At 54.3% G+C, this 26,486-nt stretch overlaps 5 protein-coding genes across 5 annotated transcripts; 3 read left to right on the forward strand and 2 right to left on the reverse strand.

Annotated features, from left to right (window-relative positions):
• Positions 1-509: 509 nt before the first annotated feature.
• On the forward strand, positions 510-3,157 carry COCSUDRAFT_52906 (hypothetical protein; the record flags this gene model as incomplete). Its single annotated transcript, XM_005650020.1, has 6 exons — positions 510-791; positions 886-1,043; positions 1,141-1,296; positions 1,661-2,378; positions 2,508-2,678; positions 2,949-3,157. The coding sequence occupies 4 exons, from the start codon at positions 510-512 to the stop codon at positions 1,749-1,751; spliced, it is 687 nt and encodes a 228-aa protein (XP_005650077.1). The 3' UTR covers positions 1,752-2,378; positions 2,508-2,678; positions 2,949-3,157.
• Positions 2,173-2,604, reverse strand: COCSUDRAFT_83641 (hypothetical protein; the record flags this gene model as incomplete). The annotated part of the gene is made up of 2 exons (XM_005650121.1): positions 2,173-2,378; positions 2,508-2,604. Coding segments are annotated over 2 exons (303 nt in total), but the record flags the coding sequence as incomplete, so codon positions are not given.
• A 634-nt stretch (positions 3,158-3,791) lies between the features above and the next one.
• On the forward strand, positions 3,792-18,065 carry COCSUDRAFT_28085 (splicing factor, component of the U5 snRNP and of the spliceosome; the record flags this gene model as incomplete). Its single annotated transcript, XM_005650021.1, has 37 exons — positions 3,792-3,917; positions 4,050-4,172; positions 4,308-4,523; positions 4,694-5,080; positions 5,332-5,548; positions 5,753-5,916; positions 6,087-6,260; positions 6,409-6,612; positions 6,838-6,966; positions 7,147-7,398; positions 7,535-7,623; positions 7,794-8,022; positions 8,292-8,510; positions 8,654-8,754; positions 8,888-9,043; positions 9,230-9,326; positions 9,493-9,729; positions 9,870-9,953; positions 10,121-10,417; positions 10,639-10,797; positions 10,972-11,124; positions 11,372-11,698; positions 11,992-12,167; positions 12,387-12,438; positions 12,615-12,901; positions 13,043-13,087; positions 13,263-13,412; positions 13,604-13,773; positions 13,992-14,218; positions 14,447-14,653; positions 14,931-15,092; positions 15,339-15,578; positions 15,813-16,019; positions 16,220-16,492; positions 16,696-16,854; positions 17,063-17,286; positions 17,478-18,065. The coding sequence occupies 37 exons, from the start codon at positions 3,792-3,794 to the stop codon at positions 17,683-17,685; spliced, it is 6,927 nt and encodes a 2,308-aa protein (XP_005650078.1). The 3' UTR covers positions 17,686-18,065.
• Positions 18,066-18,134: 69 nt separating this feature from the next.
• On the reverse strand, positions 18,135-20,463 carry COCSUDRAFT_52908 (hypothetical protein). The gene is made up of 8 exons (XM_005650022.1): positions 20,368-20,463; positions 20,082-20,180; positions 19,801-19,968; positions 19,575-19,700; positions 19,249-19,404; positions 18,752-18,970; positions 18,494-18,622; positions 18,135-18,366 (listed from the first exon to the last, which is right to left on the reverse strand). The coding sequence occupies exons 1-8, from the start codon at positions 20,401-20,403 to the stop codon at positions 18,340-18,342; spliced, it is 960 nt and encodes a 319-aa protein (XP_005650079.1). The 5' UTR covers positions 20,404-20,463; the 3' UTR covers positions 18,135-18,339.
• Positions 20,464-20,842: 379 nt separating this feature from the next.
• COCSUDRAFT_61738 (hypothetical protein) lies at positions 20,843-25,889 on the forward strand (the record flags this gene model as incomplete). Its single annotated transcript, XM_005650023.1, has 16 exons — positions 20,843-20,921; positions 21,109-21,174; positions 21,279-21,355; positions 21,466-21,651; positions 21,739-21,835; positions 21,971-22,114; positions 22,254-22,522; positions 22,690-23,541; positions 23,653-23,877; positions 24,033-24,152; positions 24,315-24,518; positions 24,691-24,849; positions 24,974-25,074; positions 25,189-25,258; positions 25,392-25,547; positions 25,683-25,889. The coding sequence occupies 16 exons, from the start codon at positions 20,843-20,845 to the stop codon at positions 25,887-25,889; spliced, it is 3,012 nt and encodes a 1,003-aa protein (XP_005650080.1).
• Between the last annotated feature and the right edge of the window lie 597 nt (positions 25,890-26,486).

Raw genomic sequence — 26,486 nt, forward strand, 5'->3', positions numbered from 1 at the left:
CTTCAGACGCTGTCCAGCAGCAATCTGACAGGCCCTGAAGGACAACTTGAAGCAAGAATGTGTGCTCGCCTGTGTTCTTGTATACTTACGTAAGACTTGGGATGTTTTCTGTCGCTAAATGGTATCTGTACTCTGGAATTACTTCACATTGATGTTCACATCCTTCTAGACGATGATTTTTAAGCAATCATTGCCCATCTCCAGGACCCCCTGACTCACATCGGATGGGCACGACCTGAGACTGGCTTGCCAGCAGTGGTGTGGTCATGACACTGTCATGATGACAGGCTGCAGCTGCAGCAGTGGGTTCTATCAGATGTCTGAGAAGCCCACATTGCTGGCACATGGATGCATGCACAAAGTTTGCGTCTGTCAATCCATCACTTATCCACTACCTAGCAATGCTGGGCTTGCATGCAACACTTCCCACGTGACTGGCACGAGCGCGACTTCGCAAGCAAGATACAAGCACCGTCGCTGCAATGCTGTGACGGTTGAAGATGTCAAGGATGGACATAAGCGTCGGTTCTGGCCAAAGCACCACTATGAAAGCAATCTGTACGCAATTGACATCTCTGAGATTCTTCCAGTGTCCAAGACAAGCCAGGCAAACCATCTGCCGATCGCAAAACATGACAAGCAGCAGTGAATCTGGCAGCAGGAAAACAGACGCATCAAATAGCAATGTTCCTTGGACTTTGATGGGCAGGACGATAAAGCCTGACCGCGATCACGGCTCTGATCTTGAAGATATCATAGATCAACCCCAGAGCCTAGACAGCCAAAGCGAGGTGTGTGAAGACGCCCATGTACCAGCAGAAATATGTCACGAATGTTTTGGATCCTCGGTGAATTATCTGACGATACCATTCTACTTGATTGCAGGAACTCAAAACTCTTTTGCCAGACCTAGCTGAGCAGTTGAAACTCAATAGACAGGTTGCTCAGAGATTGGCAGAGGATATTCCTGCTCTTGCCATGAAGCTTGTGAAGCTCAGAGAAATATTTCCAGAAAGCAATGTTCTGGATATGGTGGGAAGAAGGTGAGGACCTCATCATCCAGAGGTTATAAGTACCACTGGTAATCACAGCTTTGTGTGAGCCGCTTGCATGTTGCCTAGAATTGTGACACTGTTGCAGGCCGTCAATGCTCCTTGATGAGGAGTTTGATCTCATTGAGGGCAACCTGAAACGATTGCACGATAGCCTGCCTGGCGCGGACGTGGTCAGCCTTGTGGAGCAGCAACCATTGTTCCTGTTTGAGGACGTGGAAGTTATCATGGGGGAGCTACGCAGGTAACAATCTTGTTGCTACTTGTTTGACAAGGCCATGAAAGTTGCTAAAGCTCTTCAACTGGCCATTCAGATCTCTGGTGATTTTTGGCTTCCTGAGAATTACTGTGGCTGTGTATCCCAGCTTGAAACAGCCTGGGAAGAGCATGCAGGAGACTGTCTGTCTAGTGGGGAAGGACCCTAAACTTGCAAGCTTGTTAGTTTTGCGTCTCAATGTTAGAAATGAAGTCAGGCAGGGTGTACCCCGTCTGCGATACCCCTGATGGGTGCTTTTGAAAGGGATGGAGGGTAGAGGCAGAGGTTTGCATGAATACTCTTGTGGGTGACGCCACTTGACAGCATTGTGCTGTGTCATCTCCTGTCCTAGGTTGCTTCCTGGAGATCCCGCCGAGCATCTGTCCAAGAATCCAAATCTCCTCGTGCTTGCAATGAGCAATCGAAGATTGAGCATTTGGTAACCCTGCAATGGAGTGTACAACAATGGAATTTCACCAAGTATTGTAAATTTCCTCTGACATCGCCACCCGAGACTGATGTCCTTGTATTGACAAATAGATGAGTGCTTCAGTGAGGCCATCTGATCTGATGTGATGCCTCTTGAGCTGGTACAATTAAACATTTGTCCATGAATTGAAGTCCTGCGGTGTGTAGAGCTATTCAGTGAACTTGCAATTTACCGTTGCAAACAAGGTATTCTGTCCGTCCCTATGTTTAAACTGCGAGGCTCCCCTTCCATCCTTTTTGGCGTTTGCAAAACAATTCCACTGTTGTGAAGGTCCCCTTGCACAAGACAGGGATCAACCTTAAGTTGCAACAAGTTTCAAGTAGCTACTGATCTGTTTTCTGCTCTAGAGATCTTGTACCAGGATCCTAGTATCATGCGCTGGTGCTGTCATGGATCCACTTGATATAGGAGGAGCTGCCTCCTGTGATTGGCAGGCTGATCACTTCGCATTCATCATAGGGATGATTGCTCTTGACAACCTCCGTGAGCTTCGGGACAAGGTGTGTCTGCGTCTTGATCATCAGCAGCAGCTCCGCATCCTTGTTCACCTTCCCTTCCCACCAATATATAGAAGTGAGCCCTGCAAATGCACCATTTTGATATGCAACATTTCGAGAGCTGACTGTCTGTGACAGTATTTCAATTTGCTTCTTCTCAGGGCATGCACGCTGGGAATGTACACCCAGTGACAGGTGCCATGATGCTGTACCTGGAACTATGTTGACACATGCCGCAAGGCGGTGGTCCGGATTGACAAGCAAAGCTGCCAACTTTTCAGCAACCTCCTGACTGGGGACGGTTACATACACAACCACAGCGCCTGTGGTTCCTTCGCTGGTGGCCATGGTGGTGCTGTGGCTGAAGAGCCTGGTATTACTGGCTGCAAGCAGCACACATTCTGTGAGCAAGACTGCTCTTTGAAGCCCGTAAAGTGTGGCCAAGACGCTCAGGCCTCTTCCATATTATTACCTCTAGAATGATGATTCAGAACACTCTGGGCGACCAAATATGCTGATCCTGCGGATCGGTTGGGAGCATGGGTGTGCTTCAACCGTGGTAGTGCTAGAATAGAAAATGCTCTGACCAGGGGAGCACACACTCTGGCACAAGTGTTCATATGATTCTCAAGCGCTGATTGAACCAGTCCTACCTGCTGTACCAATAAAAGCTACAAGCATACAAATGGCAACATCGATTCCTTTTGACACCCCGTGCTTGCGAAAATCAACCAGATCGCTCCAGTTGAAGGTCATCAAGGTCCATACAGCAGTTCTCACACAGGCAAGTCACCGGACACAGCGGATGAGCAAGATTGTAGCAAAATGTCCAGGATTGATGTAGACCGTCGTCGCAGAGCGACCGTCCATGAAATCAAGGCATCAACCATTGGTCCAAGGATGGTGTGTTGTAGTCATCTCGGCGCACGTGTGCATTAGTAATGGTGTCATAATAATAATACAGGACAACCCAGCGATGTGGCCGCTCTGTTTTCAGAAGTGTTGTGCCTCCTGGTTGGCGAGGGAGGGAGGCTGACGACTGCGTGCAGAATATCCAGAATCGTGGTGACGCACGTTCTACAATCCATTTGGGAAGGAAGCAGAACAAAACCGCGACTGCTGGTGGCACTCCAGGATGTCTGGTGAGCCGTGGGGCTCGTTCCCTCCTGGGAGCGCGCCACCGCCGCCGGAAAATGCTTCAACCTCCAGCCAGTATGGCGCAGGGCCCAGCAGTTCGATTCCGGGGCCGGATCAAGAGGCCCTACTAACTGAAAAGGTGTGACTGCAAGTCAGACTAAAGTTGTGTGGCCGATATAATTTTTTACATTGATCATTCATGTTCTCATTTCTATCCTGGCAGTGTTTGGTGTGCCAGTGATCAGTGATGTATGGAGTTTTTTGTGCATCACTACCTTCTGACAGGTTCTTATCTCTGGCACATACTTTTTTTTCTGCATCCCGTCTAATTGTATGTAATTAGTTGATGCTTAGCAAGCATGTGTGTCCAGGCGAGGAAGTGGCAGCAGCTCAATTCCAAGAGGTATGGGGAGAAGCGGAAGTTTGGGTTTGTGGAGGCGCAGAAGGAGGATATGCCTCCTGAGCACGTCAGGAAGATCATCAGGGTGAGTGAGGCAGCTGCCACTTACGCTACTACTATGCTGCAAAGTCATCGAACGTGAGTGCTTTGCTGCTAGACTTTGCTAGGTGTGCCCGCGTATGGAGATCCTGACGCAGTTTGCTATTCATATCTGCAGGATCATGGTGACATGTCTTCCAGAAAGTTCCGCCACGACAAGCGGGTGTATCTGGGAGCGCTCAAGTTTGTGCCGCATGCTGTGTACAAGCTGCTGGAGAACATGCCCATGCCGTGGCAGCAGGTGAATTTCCTGTCCAATCCTGTAATTCCGGGAGAGCTCTACTCCTGATGCTTGCTTGCCAGTATACTAAGAAGTTGTTCATGAATGTGAGCTCTGATGTGCTCATTACTTACTTCATGGAATGCTTGTTGGGAGCAGGTGAAGCACGTGAAGGTGCTGTACCACATCACGGGCGCGATCAGCTTCGTGGATGAGATCCCTCGCGTCATCGAGCCGGTCTACATCGCGCAGTGGGGCACCATGTGGATCATGATGCGGCGCGAGAAGCGCGACAGGCGGCACTTCAAGCGGATGCGGTTTCCGCCGTTTGACGACGAGGAGCCGCCCCTCGACTATGCAGACAACTTGCTGGTGCGACATTAGACTCCTGCGCCGCCAACACCTTGATCAAGGATCGCTAGGTCCTGCTTGTGCTCAGAGCAGCACTGCTGCTCAGACAGGAAGGCGCGGGGAGTTTATAGCGGATATTCTGCATTCTGAGCAAGCACACTGGAGCTGAATGAGTGCTATTCCTTGTACAGGATGTCGAGCCGCTGGAGGCCATTGAGCTGGAGCTGGATGAGGAGGAGGATGCGGCGGTGTACGAGTGGTTCTATGATGACAAGCCGCTGCAGTACACCAAGTTTGTCAACGGGGCAAGCTACCGGCGGTGGCGGCTGCCGCTGCCGGTGATGTCTGCGCTTTACCGGCTGGGAGGCCAGCTGCTGAGCGACCTGACGGACCAGAACTACTTCTACCTCTTCAATACAAACGCGTTCATCACGGCCAAGTCGCTGAACATGGCCATCCCCGGCGGGCCCAAGTTTGAGCCGCTGTTCCGGGACATGGACACGCGCGACGAGGACTGGAATGAGTTCAACGACATCAACAAGCTCATCATCCGCTCCCCAATCCGCACCGAATACAAGGTGAGTACCGGCGTGCAAGTCCTTGGTCACAATCGAGGCCGCATGCATTCTGAGCAGTCTGCTCAAGGAGCTGAAGAGTTTGGTTGCTTGGGTCACACCTCTTGACGAGCTGCCGAGTGAGTTTTGCTCTGTGTAGGGCGCTGTCCAGCTTTTATTGCAGCCCAGCCCTGATGGATCCCCTCGGTGTTGTTTTTGATAAGCTGCTCAGTGATCTTAGCAGACTTGTGAGAGTCATGTTGTTGGGCATGCAGGTGGCGTTTCCGTACCTGTACAACAACCGGCCGCGCAAGGTGCGGCTGAGCCCGTACCACTACCCCATGGTCATGTACATCAAGATGGAGGACCCCGACCTGCCGGCCTTCTACTACGACCCCCTCATCCACCCCATCGCCTTCTACAAGTCCGACGCCCCCACCGGCACAGAGGCCCTGGACGACGATGAGGAGGACGCATTCACCCTCCCAGAGGGTGAGTGGCACACCCCCATTACTCCTGGCTGCTTTACATGCAGACCTCACTGTCTTGCAACTCGCTGCCTTTGCTGATTCCACTTGGTGTCTAGAGCAAAGTTTTCTGGTGACAGGCAAGCTGCTGCACTGGGCATCTTTGATTTGAAGATTGTGTGTGAGCTTATGGTGTGGGGCGAGATCGTGGCTCAATGTGCGTGCGCAGACGTGAACCCGTTCCTGGAGGAGACGCCGCTGTACACGGACAACACAGCGCAGGGCATCGCGCTGCTGTGGGCGCCGCACCCCTTCAACAAGCGCTCGGGGCTCACCAGGCGCGCTGTGGACATCCCGCTCGTCAACTCCTGGTTCCACGAGCACTGCCCACAGGTGTGGCCATGGCCCTCTGTAGCCTTGGTAAAGGCCTGATGCAAAAGGCCTGACAGTTCTTGATGGGTTTATTGTTAAACCAAGGTTCATAGTTAAAACAATGTTGCCTTGGCCCAACAGATGCGATGGGAATAAAGCGTTTCTGATTTCTGTGTGCTTTGCGCGCGCAGAACAACCCGGTGAAGGTGCGCGTGAGCTACCAGAAGCTGCTGAAGCTGTTTGTGCTCAACAAGCTTCACCACCGGCCGCCGAAGAACATGAAGAAGAAGAGCCTGTTCAAGGCACTACGCGCGACTAAGTTCTTCCAGAGCACGGAGCTGGACTGGGTGGAGGCTGGGCTGCAGGTAATCTGTTTCCTGGCCATTGGTTTATGATGTCTCATCAGGCAGTGCTGCTGATGCAAGAGGCATTTCTAGCTGTATATGGTAATGCAGAGAAAGCGGTGAGGAAGTTTTTTGTAGAGACTGAGCAAAGATCTCTTTGTGGCTGCAGGTGTGCAGGCAGGGCTACAACATGCTGAACCTGCTGATCCACCGCAAGAACCTCAACTACCTCCACCTGGACTACAACTTCAACTTGAAGCCCGTGAAGACGCTGACCACCAAGGAGCGCAAGAAGTCTCGCTTCGGCAACGCCTTCCACCTGTGCCGTGAGATCCTGCGTCTCACCAAGCTGGTCGTGGATGCCAATGTCCAGGTCAGCATCTCTAGTACCAGCCTTCTCTTTCTCTAAGCCCGGCATGGCATGTTTAATGTCCGGACAGTGTGCTGTTGCTTGACATGTCACACCATCAGCTATCTCCCCATGGAAGCCCTGCAGGGCGTGGACCATATCCAGGCAATGTGCTGTGTTTGTATATGCTAATCTTGTTGTTGTTAGTCATCATATTGCCTCATTGAATCATCTTCTTTCATGGTGCAGTTTCGGCTGGGCAATGTGGACGCGTTCCAGCTGGCAGACGGCCTGCAGTACACCTTCTCACACGTGGGCCAGCTGACCGGCATGTACCGGTACAAGTACAAGCTCATGCGCCAGATCCGCATGTGCAAGGTGCGCTGTGCTTTCTTTACGTCCTTCCTGCTCATGCTGTTATCTCATCCCTGCTCACTGGTTCAGTGGGCGAGTTTGCAGAGGTGGCCTGCTCATTGAACAAACCATTCTGGCTTGCCAGTACTCGTATAATGCCTGTGAGGTGCATGAATTATTAAACTAGGAATGATGTTCCTGCAGGACTTGAAGCACCTGGTGTACTACCGGTTCAACACGGGCCCCGTGGGCAAGGGCCCCGGCGTGGGCTTCTGGGCGCCCATGTGGCGCGTGTGGCTCTTCTTCCTGCGTGGCATCGTGCCCCTGCTGGAGCGCTGGCTGGGCAACCTGCTGGCGCGCCAGTTCGAGGGGCGCCAGTCCAAGGGCGTTGCCAAGACCGTCACCAAGCAGCGCATCGAGTCCCACTTTGATCTGGAGCTGCGCGCTGCCGTCATGGTGCGCCACCATGCTGCCTTTTTCTTCTAGATGCATGCACGCCTGCCTGCACCTGGACTCGTCCACACTTTTCCTGCTGAGTTCCTTACACATTTGAGGAGCAGGGGTGTTGAAACTGTTGTGTTGGTACTTGCAGCACGACATCCTGGACATGATGCCCGAGGGTGTGAAGCAGAACAAGGCGCGCACCATCCTGCAGCATCTCTCTGAGGCATGGCGGTGCTGGTGAGACCCCCTTCCTCATTTAAACCTTCCTGTTGCTGTGGATGTGTTGTATTTCGGAACATACATGTTTTTACTCCAGGTTGTTTGCATCAAAGTTTGCAACGAATGAATTACTGTCCCTGACCTGTCCATACAAGGCATTGATGGCGCTGTGTTGGTGGTGGCTGCAGGAAGGCAAACATCCCTTGGAAGGTGCCGGGGCTGCCGGCGCCGATTGAGAACATGATTCTGCGCTACGTGAAGCAGAAGGCGGACTGGTGGACCAACGTGGCGCACTACAACCGCGAGCGCATCCGCCGCGGCGCCACCGTCGACAAGACCGTGTGCCGCAAGAACCTGGGCCGCCTCACCCGCCTCTACCTCAAGGCCGAGCAGGAGCGCCAGCACAACTACCTCAAGGTGCACATCTGAGCCCTGCAAGACTCCTGATTTCCGCGTCTGCAGAAAATATCCAGTATTTGAAGGGCATGGTCTCTTGCGGAGACCCTTGCAGGGGCCTGAAGAGGACTGTGTCTGCGCGGTCTCATCTGTGCCTGGTCCTTCTTGAAACACCAATCAGCAGCATCATATTGTGAGCATCTGCTCCCCAGTCTACAGTCTTGTGGCATGAAGATGCACTTGCAGTGGCGCTGGGCAACTGTGTCTGAGTGTGCGGTTGTGCTTTGCAGGACGGTCCATATGTGACACCTGAGGAGGCAGTGGCGATCTACACAACAACGGTGCACTGGCTGGAGTCACGCAAGTTCAGCCCCATCCAGTTCCCGCCGCTGTCCTACAAGCACGACACCAAGCTGCTCATCCTGGCCCTGGAGCGCCTCAAGGAGCAGTACACCGTGGCCGTGCGCCTCAACCAGCAGCAGCGCGAGGAGCTTGGGCTTGTCGAGCAGGTGGGGGCCTTGTTCGCCAGCTTTGCCCAGGACATACCGGGACATTCCTACGTCCTGCACTTTACCAGTTTGGCTTATCCATGATGATCGTGCCTGCTCTTGCCTGAGGGTGCAGGGGTTGAGGTTGTGTTTTGGCTGTGTAGGCATATGACAACCCCCACGAGGCGCTGTCCCGCATCAAGCGGCACCTGCTCACGCAGCGCACCTTCAAGGAGGTCTCCATCGAGTTCATGGACCTGTACAGGTGGGCTCTTCTGTCTTTTCTTCCTGCATCGTCACACTTTAATTGGTGCTCTTCCCAGTCCACTCTGCTCCTTCTAATCCCAGGCAGTGATGTGTGTGCGCATTCCTTGACGCCCATTTTCCGTGCTGCGCAGCCACCTGATCCCGGTGTATGAGATCGAGCCGCTGGAGAAGATCACTGACTCCTACCTGGACCAGTACCTGTGGTACGAGGCGGACAAGCGCCACCTTTTCCCCAACTGGGTCAAGCCCGCTGACTCCGAGCCGCCGCCGCTGCTCGTCTACAAGTGGTGCGCACCCCGTCGCTTCGTTTTGCGGCAGCCATTGCCTGCTTGCTTGAGAGATGCTGTCACTGGTGGCCACTGTAAGGACGACACATGCCTGCCACTCTAAAATTGGTATATTTGGGACCATACATACTGAGTACGATGAAAGCAATGAAGATTGTTTGGACTGACTTGGGTTGTGGTCAACAGGTGCCAGGGCATCAACAACCTGGCGGACATCTGGGACACCAGCAATGGAGAGTGCGTGGTCATGATGCAGTCCGAGCTGGAGAAGATGTTCGAGAAGGTGTGCCTCGTGCTTATGCTGTATTCAAGATTTATTAATCGCTCACCACATAGCTGGAGCTTCTACCAGGCACTGAGGTCCAGGTACTTGGGATGCAATATTTGCTTTTGCTCCATTTATTGCATGCATGCAGACAGTGCTGAGTTGCTGGCATGTGCTATGCCAGGTGGACCTGACGCTGCTGAACAGGCTGCTGCGCCTGATCCTGGACCACAACATCGCGGACTACATGACGGCCAAGAACAACGTGGTGATTGCCTACAAGGACATGGCGCACACCAACGCGTACGGCCTCATCCGCGGCCTCCAGTTCGCCTCCTTCATTGTCCAGTACTACGGCCTTGTGCTGGACCTGCTCATGCTGGGGCTCACACGCGCCTCCGAGATTGCTGGCCCCCCGCAGGTACGGTCTCGCTCGCATTTGCCCTTCCAATTTAGCGGCCATTGTTAGTATGCAATTTAATAAAGCGTGCTTGCTTGTTCTTCAGCATGCATGTTGTGACATGGTGGACTTGAAGCTGACTGGAGAGCATTTGTCTGCAGATCCCCAACGAGTTCTTGACGTTCCGGGACACCCGCACGGAGACGCGGCACCCCATCCGCCTGTACTCGCGCTACGTGAACAAGGTGTGCTGCGCCCCGATTCTAATGGATCCTGTCCTGCCTGCATGTGGAAGGCGCTCAACTTTTCAGCATGTCTTCCCTTTCTGCCAGTGGCACATGTAAGAGCACATGGCTATCCTGCATCTGATATCTTAGGAACTGAGTACTCACTGGGCAATGCTTTGGTGCAGATCCACATCCTGTTCCGCTTCAGCGCGGACGAGGCGAAGGACCTGATCCAGCGCTTCCTGACGGAGCACCCGGACCCCAACAACGAGAACATCGTGGGCTACAACAACAAGAAGTGCTGGCCGCGCGATGCGCGCATGCGGCTCATGAAGCATGACGTCAACCTGGGCCGCGCCACCTTCTGGGACATGAAGAACCGGCTGCCGCGCTCGCTGACCACCCTTGACTGGAACAACTCCCTCGTCTCCGTCTACTCCCAGGACAATCCCAACCTCCTCTTCTCCATGTCCGGGTTTGAGGTGCGCTGACTCACCCGCCTACTTCTTGTGCTCCTTGCAAAATCTATCTGAATCTTTTTTCTCAGCTGTCTGAATCTTTTTTCTCAGCTGTCTTAAAAGGGTGGTGAGGCAAACTCATGCAAGCATGCAGTGCACGTATGGGGCACCATTGGAGTGTATCTCATGTGGTTTTTTCTGAAGTAAAAAATCCTTCGCTGATGTATGGTGAAATGCATGGACAGGTTCGGATCCTGCCCAAGATCCGCATGGTGGCGGAGGGCTTTGCCAACAAGGACGGCGTGTGGAGCCTGCAGAACGAGGCCACCAAGGAGCGCACGGCCCAGGCCTTCCTGCGCGTCGACGATGAGGCCCTCAAGAGCTTCGAGAACCGCATCCGCCAGGTCTGTAGCCTGTTCCCCTGACTTTACTTCATCTGTCCAGCTTGCATGCATCCTTCCCCTGGAGCAGCCTATAGCCCCATCTTCTCATCTGCTGTGTTGCGGCCTCATCATGCTTTGGGCTGCTGGGGCAGACAGCCTGGACATGGCCTCACACGCGGTGCAACTGTTGCGCAGGTCCTGATGTCTTCGGGGTCGACGACGTTCACAAAGGTGGCCAACAAGTGGAACACGGCGCTGATTGGGCTGATGACGTACTTCCGCGAGGCCACCGTGCACACCCAGGAGCTGCTGGACCTGCTCGTCAAGTGCGAGAACAAGATCCAGACCGTGAGCATCCATCTGCCATGCCTGCCTCCATTGCCTGCCACTCCAATCTTAATGCTATGGTAAATGTCAAGTGTGTCAGCCTTGCCATGCCCATGCATGCTGTTTCTGCAGCTTTCATTCAAAGCAGGCTTGCGCTGTGCTGACCATGGAGAGATTCAAGCTTAGTGTGGAAGCTGCTGGATGATTGGGTGCTCAGGAGGATTACGGGTGCTTTCACTGAGTGGTTGTCGTGTTTTGTGGTGCGCAGCGCATCAAGATTGGGCTGAACTCGAAGATGCCCTCGCGGTTCCCGCCGGTCATTTTCTACTCGCCCAAGGAGATTGGCGGCCTGGGCATGCTATCCATGGGCCACATCCTGATCCCCCAGTCCGACCTGCGCTACAGCCAGCAGACCGACCTGGGCATCACCCACTTCCGGGCTGGCATGAGCCACGAGGAGGACCAGCTCATCCCCAACCTGTACCGCTACATCATGCCCTGGGAGGCCGAGTTCACCGACAGCCAGCGCGTGTGGGCCGAGTACGCGCTCAAGCGCCAGGAGGCCCAGGCCCAGAACCGCCGCCTCACCCTCGAGGTGCACTACCTCGCGTATGCTCTCTTGCTTTTTTCACAACCTGGCTGCGGGCTTTGTTATTAGGGAGGGTTTTCAGAAGAAGACTGCAGAACTCTTGGAGGGTTTGTGTAAGAACTTGTTGCAGGCTGCATGTCCTGCTTTGCACCACCGTTGTGCAGGAGATGCTTGAGCTGATCAATTTACCCATAGGTTGTTCAGCGCATGGAGCCTCCTTGGGGCAACTGCACTAGAGGGATGTTTATTTGAAGGTCACAGAGGTGTTGACCGGCTGCGTGTATGGTGACTGTGCGCAGGATCTGGAGGACAGCTGGGACCGGGGCATCCCGCGCATCAACACGCTGTTCTCTAAGGACCGCCACACTCTGGCGTACGACAAGGGCTGGCGCGTGCGCACCGACTTCAAGCAGTACCAGCTGCTCAAGCAGAACCCCTTCTGGTGGACCCACCAGCGCCACGACGGCAAACTCTGGTCAGCCCCCACCCATTCGCACTGCCCTGCCTCCCCAGAAATATTCCCTGTTTCCTTCAGATACTAGCAGAGCAGCATACCTCTGTTGGCGTAGCTGGCCAAGCTTGAGCACTCTTCTCCACCGTTCCCTCTGGCCATGTAAGGGCTCTATGTGTAGCATGATTGGCATGACAATTAGGTGAATTGTGTGTTGCTTACCTGTGTTGGTGTGGTGTGCAGGAATCTGAACAACTACAGGACAGATGTCATCCAGGCGCTTGGTGGTGTTGAGGTGAGTGCATGCCTCTCCTGCTCTCGTAGATCACTTTTGCGACAATGAAATTCACTATGCTGGACCAACGTTGCATGCGGTCTGCATGTCGTGCGTCAGAGTTGTGTGATATTAAAAAGGCTACACTTAGCTGCTGCTATCGCCATATACTGACCCATGGCTGGTCCTTTACACAGGGTATCCTGGAGCACACCCTGTTCAAGGGCACCTACTTCCCCACCTGGGAGGGCCTGTTCTGGGAGAAGGCCAGCGGCTTTGAGGAGAGCATGAAGTACAAGAAGCTCACCAACGCGCAGCGCTCCGGGCTGAATCAGATCCCCAACCGCCGCTTCACGCTGTGGTGGTCGCCCACCATCAACCGCGCGAATGTGTATGTGGGCTTCCAGGTGCAGCTCGACCTCACCGGCATATTCATGCACGGGAAGATCCCCACGCTCAAGATCTCCCTCATCCAGATCTTCAGGTGAGTTGCCCACCTCCCTCTTCTATGCAGATCTCCTTCCTTTTCAAAGCAGTTCAGGTGCTTTGTGTGTGATAGGCTTGCTGCGCTTCGGACTGTGCTGCTGAGTCATTTGGCTGACGCTGCTTGTGTTGCTGCTTGCAGGGCGCATCTGTGGCAGAAGGTGCACGAGTCCGTCGTCATGGACTTGTAAGTGGCTCATATCTACCCAGTGCTCTTCTCACTGACAGGCTTTGGTGCAGACGTTCTTCTTATTTACAGGCTCAACATAAGAGTTACCACACAGTGTCTTTCAAGCAAGCAAGCAAGCAAGCAAGCACATGCTGCACGCAGGTTTGAGATGTGCCTGCTTCCTGCTGTACAGGTGTCAGGTGTTTGACCAGGAGCTGGACGCGCTGGAGATCGAGACTGTGCAGAAGGAGACCATCCACCCGCGCAAGTCGTACAAGATGAACTCCTCCTGCGCAGACATCCTGCTCTTCGCCGCCTACAGATGGCCCATGTCCAAGCCCAGGTCTGCACACTATCACCTTGTGAGCGCTATGTGCATTCCTCTGTTGTTCCCAGCTGCCGTAATGTTTAGATGTCCTGCTTCTCTACTGCTTGTGTGTAGCCAACATGAGCTGCTTCTGTGCAGCCAATATGAAGTCTGTGCATCCATGTCATTGCTCTAGATTATGAGTTGAGAGGGTCTGGTGCGCGCAGCTTGATGGCGGACACGAACGACATGATGGACCAGAAGCCCAGCAACAAGTACTGGGTGGACGTGCAGCTGCGCTGGGGCGACTACGACTCCCACGACGTTGAGCGCTACACGCGCGCCAAGTTCCTCGACTACACCACCGACAACATGTCCATCTACCCCTCCCCCACTGGTGTGGCCCCCGACCTGCACTTGTTCTTTGCCGCCTCTGTATGCATGTATGCGTGCCAGAAGCCCATGTCGGAGCCATTCTTGCAGACGTTCTTGCTTGTTGTGTTGAAAGCTTTTGCATGCCAGGCTCCCAAGATTGCAGCTTGCGGTCATGCAGCAAAGTACTGGAATTCTATTATGCAAAGTTTCAATTTTAAACAAGGGTGTGCGGATGTGCAGGGGTGATGATTGGCATCGACCTGGCGTACAACCTGCACAGCGCGTTTGGGAACTGGTTTGAGGGCGTCAAGCCGCTGATCATCCAGGCGATGGCCAAGATCATGAAGGCCAACCCGGCGCTGTACGTCCTGCGCGAGCGCATCCGCAAGGGCCTCCAGCTCTACTCCTCCGAGCCCACTGAGCCCTATCTCTCCTCCCAGAACTACGGCGAGCTCTTCTCCAACCAGGTATGCACCCCTCTGCCATTCTTCCAACCGCTACATGCTCTCTTTGCTGGCTGAAAATTGGTCAATAATTCCTCTATTGTAAGTGAGGTCTAACTGTTGCACCAGTGCACCTCTATGCAAGCATGTGTTATGCCTGTTCTGCGCATTGTTTGCTGCTCTTTAGAAGGGGTAGAGTTAGTGGAGGTGGCAGGGTTGCTCAGCCACTGAGGTGCCCGGCTGCATACGCAGATCATCTGGTTTGTGGACGACACGAACGTGTACCGGGTGACGATCCACAAGACGTTTGAGGGCAACCTGACCACCAAGCCCATCAACGGCGCCATCTTCATCTTCAACCCGCGCACGGGGCAGCTCTTCCTCAAGATCATCCACACCTCCGTCTGGGCCGGCCAGAAGCGCCTCGGCCAGCTCGCCAAGTGGAAGACCGCCGAAGAGGTGCGCTCACCCTTCTCCTGGTCCCTTACCTTTCCACTGCTCTGCTCAAGTGGATTGACTCTTCAAGCCAAAATGGCAAGAAGAATTTGAAAAGAGCGCCAACTCGTCCTGCCTGGGCTTTATGCATGTTTTGCGCCGGATTGCTATAGTCAGGGGGTTGCTGCAGTGAATATTAGACACAGTAAAATGCTTGCTGGTCCTGCCTTTGCCAGGTGCATCTGACGTGGCGGAGTTGTTAAGGTCAGCAAAGTAACGTGTGTGCGTGGTGACATGGCAGGTGGCTGCGCTGGTGCGGTCGCTGCCGGTTGAGGAGCAGCCCAAGCGCATCATCGTTTCGCGCAAGGGCATGCTGGACCCCCTCGAGGTCCACCTGCTCGATTTCCCCAACATCGTCATCACCGGCTCCGAGCTGCAGCTGCCCTTCCAGGCCGCCCTCAAGGTGCCCCTTTGAATCTCCTTCTCCTGGTCCCTTGTCCAGTGCCCCGTAGCGTGTTGCTTGTCATCTGGAGAAGCAGAGTGCAGGCAAAGCAAGCGCCAGGAATGAGGGAGGTGGCTGCCTTGCAAGTGAACATCATGCAATGTCGATGCTACAACCAACCAGCCCGCTACTCTTAGCATGGAACTTAGGGAGTAGGATAGTGCAATCTGAAGGGAATGCTGAGTTGTGGACTGTGGCTGCGCGCAGGTGGAGAAGTTTGGGGACCTGATCCTGAAGGCCAACGAGCCGCAGATGGTGCTGTTCAACATCTACGACGACTGGCTCAAGACCATCTCCTCCTACACCGCCTTCTCGCGCCTCATCCTCATCCTGCGCGCGCTGCACGTGAACGTGGACAAGGCGCGCATGCTGCTGCGCCCCGACAAGTCCATCATCACCGAGCCCCACCACGTCTGGCCCACCCTCACCGATGAGCAGTGGATCAAGGTGCGCCTCACTGCACCCCTTGCCGTCTTTTTACCCAGTGATTGCTCGCCTCTGGACCGGGAAGCGTGCACCTTGGGATACTCTGTGTGCATGCTTTCATGAAGCTGTAATGGTCTTTCGGAGTAGACATTATCTGTGCATGCTTTGACACTGCTGAACAATGGGCAGAGGGTCTGTTGGACTTCAACGATGCTGCATCGATGGTTGACCGTGTACTTGCTGTGGCTGCGCCAGGTGGAGATTGCTCTGAAGGACCTGATCCTGGCGGACTACAGCAAGAAGAACAACGTCAACGTGGGCGCGCTGACGCAGAGTGAGATCCGCGACATCATCCTGGGCGCGGAGATCACGCCGCCCTCCATGCAGCGCCAGCAGATCGCCGAGATCGAGAAGCAGGCCGCCGCCGGCACCCAGATGACCGCCGTCACCACCGAGACGCAGGTGCCTGCATGTGCTGCCTTGATTGCTCCTTTGCATGCTCGACTCCGTTTTGTTTGCTTAATTTGATCATGTACTGTGCGCAAGGCTTCATTTGAGGCTGGGGGCCAGGATCTTCTGCATGTGCTGGAACATCGGCCCAGCAGGGTTGGTGTTGTATGGTATCGTATCATGTGTTGACATGTGCCGGCATGTGCGCGCAGAACGTGCACGGTGACAAGCTGATCGTGACGTCGTCGTCGCCGTACGAGCAGCAGATGTTTGGGTCCAAGACGGACTGGCGCGTGCGCGCCATCTCGGCCACCAACCTGCACCTGCGCGTCAACCACATCTACGTGAACAGCGAGGACATCCGCGAGACGGGCTTCACCTACGTCATGCCCAAGAACGTGCTCAAGAAGTTCATCTGCATCGCCGACCTGCGCACCCAGATCGCCGCCTTCATCTACGGCGTCTCCCCGCCTGACAACCCGCAGGCACGCCCTTAACTCCCCACCCCTGATCCTGTCCTCGCCAAGCTTGTTGCAAAGCAAATGTTTCATGTGGCCGCATTGCCATTCTAGACGCTCTTCATTTGCTCTGGGTACTTTAGACTGTTGTGCGAATGTGTGGTAAGCGTGGTATTATGTCTTGGTTGGCATGGATATGTGAAGTGAGGTTGGAAGTTGCGGGGCTGCAGGTGAAGGAGATCCGGGCGGTGGTGATGGTGCCGCAGTACGGCAGCCACCAGCAGGTGAACCTGCCGGCCGCGCTGCCGGAGCATGACTACCTGCGCGACCTGGAGCCCCTGGGCTGGCTCCACACCCAGCCCAACGAGCTCCTCCAGATGTCCGCCCAGGTGCACCACCCCTGCATTTGCTTTTGACATGCTTTTGTACACCATGCCGGACGTTGTCTCGAGAATATTTGGGGACCATCTGAGATACCATTGCTGTGCCGTTAATGGTGACAAGGAAAGAGGTGTGATGGGAGACGGGAAGGGTGTCAGGATGATAAACTATCGAGTAGTTTGGGCGTGCTGAGGGGTAGGGCGTGCATGCATGCAGGATGTGACGATGCACGCCAAGATGCTGGAGGCGAACAAGAGCTGGGACGGCGAGCGCTGCGTGGTGATCACGGCCTCCTTCACGCCGGGCTCCTGCTCGCTGACCGCCTACAAGCTGACGCCCGGCGGCTATGAGTGGGGCCGCACCAACAAGGGCGACCTGGCCAACCCCGTCGGCTACAGTCCCAACCACTACGAGAAGGTCCAGATGCTCCTCTCCGACAGGTGCGGCCCACACTCCGTATAATCAATTACTCATGTGCATGGTTGGGTAGCGTGACCTTGGCACTTTAGCAGAGAGCATAGCTGTGTAGCAGATATCTATCACAAAAGACAGAAGTGCTTTGTTTTGTATGTGGGCAGTGTCAACAAGGGTGTTGTTGAGAGGGGTGCTGAAGAGGGGATGATGTGCGCAGGTTCATGGGCTTCTACATGGTGCCGGACGTGGGCAGCTGGAACTTCAACTTCCAGGGCGTCAAGCACCAGCCCACGATGAAGTATGGGCTGCGCCTGGCCAATCCCAAGGAGTTCTACCACGAGATCCACCGCCCCAAGCACTTCCTGGACTTCTCAACCAGTGAAGACATTGAGCCGGAGGCCGACAGAGAGAATCACTTCGACTAGGCCTGGACTAGCAGTGGCACTCTGGTTCCTGTCGCGGCCCTCAGGGAGTCTGTTTCATTGTGGCTGTGAGATCCTGTCTTATAGCATTCCAACGACTAGAGAGTGTTGTCTACAGTCCTTCTTAGACCTGGCTATCAGAGATACCAGGAAAATTGTACTATCAAGGCAACAGCGGCGTTCACTTTTTTTGACGTGTGTGCACGGGTGCGACGCCCTGAGTGACTACTTTTGACCAGACATCTTGACTATTATCAGAGGCATAAGGACAAGATACGCCTCTCTGCTTTGCTGCTATTTTGGCTGGCTTTGCTGCAATGGCTTTAGCTGCTCCCATAGGGACTGACATGTCTGTACATGATGTAAGAGCATTTCATGTCTGCAAGGTGGTGAAAATCTATGCACTCTGACTATGTTGTGACTCCATGCAATTTGATGTCAGCACAATCCTTGTATTTGGGAACTCTACTTGACCGATATCATATATCGTACAGCGTGTATATAATACGCATTGCAAGATAGCACCTTTACATGACAGGGCATTAAGAGGACCTCCGGCTGACACAACATGCAGAGCAACAAAGAAGCAATACATGCAGGAGAAGCCTGTTTTCAGAAGCCTGCCTTATGCTTCCTCGTGCCCTCCATGTCTCTGGCCTAGTCGAAGAGGGAGAAGCCCATGTCCTGCAAACACAGCAGAAACAACATAAGAAGCCAGCCAGAATGCATGAAATCAACAGCAACCCTGCAACTGCCAAGTCATCCGATCATGCAATCAAGTTTCATGTAGACGGAGAAGGGAAGAGCTCACCTCCTCCTCCTCTTCCTCCTCCTCCTCAACCGGCTTGGCCTCAGCCTTCTCCTCGGCAGCGCCGCCGCCGCCAGCAGCGGGGGCAGCCTCCACCACAAAGGCAGAAGGGTCCGCCAGGAAGGCCTTGACCTGCCGCAATGCACCACCCACAGATCAGCACACCCGCAGAGCATGCCATGAATCCACGTGAAAATTGCATCTTGCTTGCAACAGTGGCACTAAGGACTTGGACACCACTTATATCACAAGGGCAGGCACCTTCTCGGCGAGGGGGAAGTCGTAGTCGGTGGCAACGGAGATGGCAAGGACGTTCTTGTAGCCGTTGATGACGGAGTGGGGGATGGAGGCGAGGGTGGGGTAGCCCAGTTCCAGGGAGGCCGCGGCGATGCGCGTGATGGCCGTCATCACACTGTCCATCAGGTCCTCGTCCTTGATGTCCAGCACCTTGGGGTCGTACATCGCGCCGTCCTCAAACACCTGTGCACCCACCATAGAGCATCTTACATGAGGCCCAGTAGATCCCATGATCATGGGTATAGCAACTGTAGCAGCGGACTGCAGAGGCGAGCATAAGGACTCAAGGTGCAGCAAGCGGCCTGAAAGCCAGTTCCATAGTGTTAGGGCACTCCCAGAAATGCTGCCGCGCCATTTCAGATACACAGCAGAAGGGGGCATTGATCTGGAATGGATCATGAGGACAGTTGCGTGTACGGTCAGCGATTTAGGGATGTGGCAAACGCTCTGGGAGAGCTCACCTTGAGGAGGACGAGGCCGTACGAGAAGGGCTTGATGCCCAGCTTGGACAGCAGGGTGGCCTCAGAGCCTCCGACCTTCTCACTCGCCTTGATCAGGTGGACGTCCGACACAATTTCCACGGTACCCCTGTTAATCTTGGTGGGGATGTTGAGGGCCTGCACGACAGAGCACAGGCGACATCAGGCACCATGGCGCAATCTGACCAGATGGTATCATTATGCCAGGCTCCCCATGACATCAGCAAAGCCTGGCATGCAGCATCTGCCAGGCATCATGATGCACTTGAACACGGTGGCACTGACTGGGAGGGGGCTTGGCTGCTTGCCTGGAAGAAAGAGGTCTGAGAGGGGTCCAGCCCAGTGTTACCGGCAGGCACCACCACACTGTTGGGGGCCACAAGACCCACACGCGCAGGCGCACCGACCTTGTACTTCTCAATCTCATCCCTCAGCTGCACACAACAGGACAGTGTCTTAGAATGCGCACACAAATATATCACTTCTGCTCAGCAACAAAGTGGAATTTGAGGAGATGGAATGGTGGAGAATTACCTCAGCCAGGTCGGCCTTGGTGAAGATGAGGCCGACATTACCGACCAGGTGGTCCAGCAGGGCAGGCCACTTGTCATCTCCGGTTTTCTCACAGTAAAGGCGGATGGACCTCTTCATCATGGTGTTCTTGCCCATCAGCACAATGCTGTCGCCCACATCGCGCAGACCCTGTGGATAGTCGCAATTAAATATGAGCATGTGTGTATTGTGAGCGTACAAACTTTGCATGCGTATCAATAAATAGCACAGGGAACAGACATTCCAAGAAATCTAGGTCTCACCCTGCGGATGTCCATGAACTGCCTGGAGCCGACGTTGTCAGCATGGACGACGAAGCACTTGTCGTAGCCGTCGAGAAGCCCACACAGCTTCTCATCGTACTGCACAGCATAGCAAAGATGGTTAGCAGTTGCCACCCCAGAACCAGTAACACACCCAGCCGATCAGGCAAACACGGCCGCAGATGAATACTCTCAACGGTTTCATGTGATAGCAATAAAGTGCCCCCCTTCACCAATGCCTGTCACAAACTAGGCCAAAGAGCAGATTGCACAACGAGGAGCCCACCTCCTCCTTCTTGGAAAGTCTGTTTGCGGAAGGCATCTTGACAGTTGTTTAGCAGCAGGGCCAGACCGGGTAATCGACCGGTAGGCAACTTTAACCTGCAGCTTTGACGTGCAGGCGGCGGGCCTGGGCAAAAGAAGCCCAACAGTTTCGTCGCCGTCGGCGACCGATCATCAGTAAAGTACACGTCATCGATCCACCTTTCACAGATACTTTGCCGCACAAGAAGATAATTGCCCCATCGGCGTGTCCAACAAATGCCAATCCAATGATGCAGACCCTGTGACTGGAGGGCATTGAGTCCTAGGATCAGTGCTTGATAAGCCTAAGGCGACCATCGACGCATGCCTTTGTGCCAAGGAACCCTGCACAAATCATGCGTATCTTGTATATAGCAAGACAACCTTTGCAGCTTTATTGCATATAAAATGGGGACAGTACTTGGGTGACCGGCCGACAAGCTGTGAAGCGCGCACCAATGGCCAAGGCAGTGCTCGAAGTCCTTGCTGTGGGAGCCATTCAGCTCCCAGATATAGAAGTAATGCGGGGGTTTGGAGGTGCGTCAATGTGTCTGGTTTCATGTTTATGCGATGGCAATCTAGGCACAGAAAATACCGTTGTTCGAGGCGTGCAAAGATTGCGGGAACACAGCACCTTGAGCAAAACCCGTCCGTTCTCCGGTGCTGTTTTCACCCCTTCATGATTACCTCTTGCATGTCCCAATCTCTCTTGTCTGTGTCGCAGTGAAAATGGACTCGTACTTGGCTCTCCAGCTGGGCAACAGCACTGCCAAGACCAAGAAAGCATATGGTGAGCGCATACCCATGATGTTTGTTGGTTTGATTTGGCAGAGGGGCGATATTAATGCTGAGGAGTTGAAGTTGAAATTTTTTCACACGGGGCTGCTGATCCAGGTGGCGGGCGGAACCCCAACTGGCAAGAGGTGTTGCGTCTTGAGTTGCAGCCAGACACCCATGAACTCCTTATCAGCGTAAGTGTTCAAGCCAGGCACATCTTGGAGGATTCGAAAGCTTTGCTAACACATCCATCTAGCTTGCACCTTTGCTTCTGTTCTACATGGAAGTTGTGTCTTGGTTGCAGGTGCGAAAGTACAGCAAGATCTCGGCGCATGACGAGATAGCGCGAGGCAGCATTTCCTTGCCTGGCTGGGAGCAGCAGGGTGGACAATCCTGGGACCAGCGAGTGGCCCTGCAGCCCGCCCGTGCTGGGAAGGGCTCTGCCTGGGGAGGAGAGGTGCTCCTGAAGTTGCAGTACACCACTCTCCAGGTGTGATACAAGGAACTGTGGCAAGTATATTGATGCCTGCTTGGTGTGTTCTCCCAATCATATCTAAAGTTGATGTGTCCATTCCAGGAAGCATCCTCCACTTCTGATGTCACGTGGCCTAGCGCCTCGCTGGACGGCGCTTCCCAGTCAAATAGCCTGCCACCCCTGCCTGCCCATGCAAGCGGTGAGCAGTGCTTGCCCCTTCAAACAGTGCATATCCCAAATGTTATTGCGCTCGAGCGCTCTCACCTCGGTTTTGTAGCAGTCATGCTGTCTCTGGAGGTGAGAAACTTGCTCATGCTATGATGCTTTGTGACAGGTGGGGATCAGGCGCAACCTCTGTCATCAGCCGGGGCCAGTGCATCGCTGAGCAGGCTGATGAACAAGCTGCAGAAGCCCAGAAAGTCGCGTGTCACCGGTGACGCGACCCCTGTGCCAGTGTTGCCGCTGGACAGCGCTGATGGTGCGAGCAATGGTAAGAGACATTCACAAGCAAAACATGTCTGCCGTAGCTGTCATTTGTTAGATGTAGTAGCTTGCAAGATGTGATAATTTCGAGCCTGTACTGGTTCAAGATTTGACAGGATAATGTTGGTCTGCAGGAGAGACCTCCACGGGCCAGTCCCCCAGGCAGTTCTCACTGCAGAAGGCCCTGGACAAGATGCTCAAGAGGGTGGGAGGCAAGGAGAAGGATCGCGCCGGCTCCGTCGGAGAGCCAGGCTATGTGACTGCAGAGGACAGTGACACTGTCTCGCGTCGCAGCAGCATTGCCAGCCTGACAGAGCCCCCAATCCTCGTGCACGAGCCTCATGGCGCTGCTGCAGCAGAGTCTGCTCAGGATAGACATCGCGTCATACCAGGGTGGCAGCAGGTAAGCAGGATAGTACTGGCACAGTGCTGCGAGCCCAAGCTGCAGCCTATCAAGATGTTCATGGTAGCTACATGTGCCGCCGCTGCTGCTGCTGCTGCTGTTTTTGCTAGGTCTGGATCAGATTGAATTACATGTGGCCTGCTGAGGATTGGCTGTTTGGGGTGTAGACGGAGCAGGCGCCGGTCCTTCCAACGCACACCTCCACCAGCACACAGACCGACAGCCCTCGCCCGCAAGTGTCAGCCTCCAGCCATGCATCGTCACAGCCGTCCCGGGAGGCCCCACAGGAGGCGCTGTCCGTCCCTCGTCAGTCAGACCAGACTCTGTCGCCCCAGCCCAGCTCCCTCCAGAACGAGCCCATCTTTGAGGATAGGGCATCAGAGATGAGCACCGCCATTTCGTCTGTGTCCCGGGGCGTGCAGAGTTCCTCAGACGACCTTCAGGCGGTCTCAGCACTTCCAGCAGTCAGCCAGCACTCAGCCCGGCCTCCATCGTTCCCCACACCTCCCTCCCCCTTTGCTGCAGTCCAGGAGGAGTGCATCCTGGCGGATGCTGCGCAGGCCAGTCACAGCATGCCGCATGCCCACGCAGCAGCCTTGACCAGTGCAGAGCTCTCTAGCAGCGCAGAGGCATCCTTGACCAGCGCGCTTTCAGGTTTGCCTTCAGAGGGTGCCAATCACAGTGCTTCGGAGCCTGCAGCAATGGCAGCTGCCCAATCGGCTGAGGCAATCCCTGCAGCCCCAAGGGATGGGAGGGTATGGCTGGAGCACCTGGACACAGCCTACCGCAGGCTTCAGGGCAGCACAGATGCAGTGGGTACCAGCGGAAGCACGGCCTCCGAGATGAACGGCCACGCAGCGGGCTCTTCTTCGGGTTCTCCTTCAGTCAGTGCAGCATCAGCTGGGGAAAATCTCAGGAATGTGACAGTTCCAGAGGCGTCACGGTTCTCTGCGGCTCCACGATCGAGCAGCCAGGCGCACCCCATCTGCTCAACAGCGCGTGCCAGAGGCTTCATTGCGGTAAGTGTCCCATTGCACCAGAGCATCTGCATGGCTGGGTACTTTAGCCCAGCAGTCATGCCCTCTCCTTGGTGACATCAGTTTTGAGTACTTTTCATGGCACTGGTGCAGGTGCAGCCGCTAGGGAGTCCATTCGCAGACCATTCATACATGGAGGAGAGCAGGATACCGGGTCGCGGCTCGTTGCTGGCTCGTGACTCAGGGGCAGCCGGCCCTTCAGAGCTGCTCACCAGCTCATCTTCCAGGCAGATGGTGTGCATGGCAGATGAGGAGTTCCAGGCTGGCCTGAAGAGCATGCCAGCGCGCATCCCTCCCCTCCCAAATGCTATCAGCCAGGTGCTCACCCCACCATAATGCTGCCTGCCCTCAAAATCAATATGGATGACATCCTTTTTCTGCGTTTGTCTCGGCCACTTGCCAATCTCGCTGGCAACTCGGTGCAGCGTGTCAGGATTCCAAAAGTGGGCTGAACTGTGCTTTGTTTTGTGCAGGAGAATGGGTGTGGCAGTGAGGATGAGCATATGGAAGCAAGTGCCCCTGAGTTGCATGATGCTGAGGTGCCGCATGTTGGGCCCCTGCCCCTCCAACCCAGGCTGTCTGCCGCATTACAGGTACAATCTTCTTGTCCCTAGTTCCTTGCAGCAGCGCAGACCGGGGGAAGTGTAAGTACCACCATATCAGAGGGCTTGCATGCTAAATGCCTCAATACGTCTGCATTCATTTCATACTTCAGGTATGCGTTGCCATGACTAAACATCTCATGGCTCTTGCAGGATGAGGAGAATGAGCACGATGGCGCTGAAGGTGAGCAACCGCAGCCGCCGCCGCTGCCTGCAGGGCGAACGATGCGCAAAACACTGTCACGGAAGTCGCCGTTCCTGCCGGAGGTGCTGCAGGCGCTGAATGACTACAATGACATCGTGTTCTGCGAGGAATATGGCAAGAAGGTGCTCCTTGGCGAGGGATCTTTTGGCGAGGTGGGCCTTTTCATGTCAGTGTCTCGCCTTGAAACTTTATAGCAACCATTGCTGACACCGTCATTCCACTCCATATTGGCTACTTGTAACAATGCAACACCTGGGATCCTTGGTCAGCAGTGAAAGCTTTTGAGGTGCATTCCCATGTCCTGAGGCAGGCTATTGGCTGCAGGTGTACAAAGCCAGCTACCTGGACTGTGACATTGCAGTCAAGAAACTCAATCGGATCAATGACGCCAAGTCGGAGGAAGCCTTCCGGCAGGAGTGTGCCATCCTGAAGGCCTGCCGGCACCCCCACATTGTCAACTTCATGGGCGTGTGCAAGGATGAGGTGAGTTCTTCCTGCAGCATGCATCACCAATAACCTTATCTGGTACGCAATGTCATCAGGGTTGCATGGAGAGAGCAGGTGTGTGAAGTTCGGCCAGCTGATGTGACGTTGTGCTGCGCATCAGGTTGGCAGGATCTGCCTGATGACGGAGCTTATGGACACAAGCCTGATGAGCGCGCTGCTGATGCCGGACGATGCCAACAAGGAAGTCCACTACTACAACCAGTGAGTCCCCTGGCCCACTACTGTCTGCATTGGCACATCTTTGCACTGTGATGTTGGGCCGTACGTTCAAAGCGCCCATGAGAGAGTGCCTCAGTAATGATGGTGCCTTTGCAGGGGTCGCTACATTCTGATGTGTGTGGCCAAGGCGCTCATCTACCTCCACAAACATGACATTGTCCACCTGGTGAGTGCTCTCTTCCTTGTCTCTTGCTTGATGTTCTAATCCTATCACCATCATGTGCATGTGGTAGCTTCTTTTTACAGTATCACACATTTCAGGGGCGCTTGTTGCTGATGCTAGTGAGCTGGGTGCGCAGGATGTGAAGTCAGCCAATGTGCTGCTGAAGAAGGGAGATGCCAAGCTGGCCGACGTGGGCCTGTCCTTGATGCTGAGCAAGTCCTTCGCCAACTCCTGCTCTGGGATGGGCACCTTCTCCTGGGCTGCCACAGAGCTGCTCCTGGGCTCTCACCCTGTGAGTCTCTCTGGCACTCACTGGGTTTTTGCGCAGCAGATGTTTGATTCATATGTCTATCCAAGAGGAATGCCAAGGAAGACTCCCCGTGTATTAAGTGGATATGTTATGGAGGTTTTGCTTTGTTGATTGCAGGTGACCACAGCGTCGGACATCTTCTCCTTTGGTGTGCTGCTGTGGGAGGTGTGCACTCTCGATCAGCCGCATCTCCGCCACATGCGCGACATCACACCTGAAGAGGCTCCGGAGCAGATCCGCCAGCTGTTCTTCGACTGCGTCAGGGAGGACCCATACAGCCGTCCCACTGCAAAACAAGTCCTGCAGGTGTTGCAAGAGAATTGAGCACCGTCAGAGTAGGGTGTAGATTGTTGTGATTATAGTATGCCGAGCTAGGAATTGCTGCACCTGAATAAGAAAATTTCAGCAGTCCCTGCTGTCTTCTTTTAGGGGTGTGGATCCCCTGCAGGATGTCTTGTCGCAGTCTAGGGTCTGAATATAATTAAGGCCTTCGTTTAGAGGTAGGAAACAATTTTGAAACAAGGAACAATGCATCTTGTACATCATATGGTGCTTTTGATTGCTTTGCAATTTCCACGCTTCTACCCAGTGTTGATCTGAGTGTGGTGATAAGGAAACCCTAACACAGGAGCTTGTTGCCGCATTTGGCTTGAGAGCATACCGAGAGAATGGATGTCGTTTGAACTCATGAATCACAGCGCTGGAGTTGATGCAATGTATAAAGTACTATTGATATAAATGATGGTGCTGGAGAATGTCAGTAATAACAGGCTTGCAACAGCAGACAGGATCTCGTGAGTAGATGTTTAGAACTTAAAGTTCCATTGAACAACCATGACGTCAAGATCACCAAGATGGCCACGCCTGATCGCTATTGAGCCCACCTGCGCAAGCATGCAAAAGCGAGCTGCATGTCATAGA

Source organism: Coccomyxa subellipsoidea (genome assembly GCF_000258705.1).
Source record: "Coccomyxa subellipsoidea C-169, whole genome shotgun sequence".
NCBI classification, from domain to species: domain Eukaryota; kingdom Viridiplantae; phylum Chlorophyta; class Trebouxiophyceae; family Coccomyxaceae; genus Coccomyxa; species Coccomyxa subellipsoidea.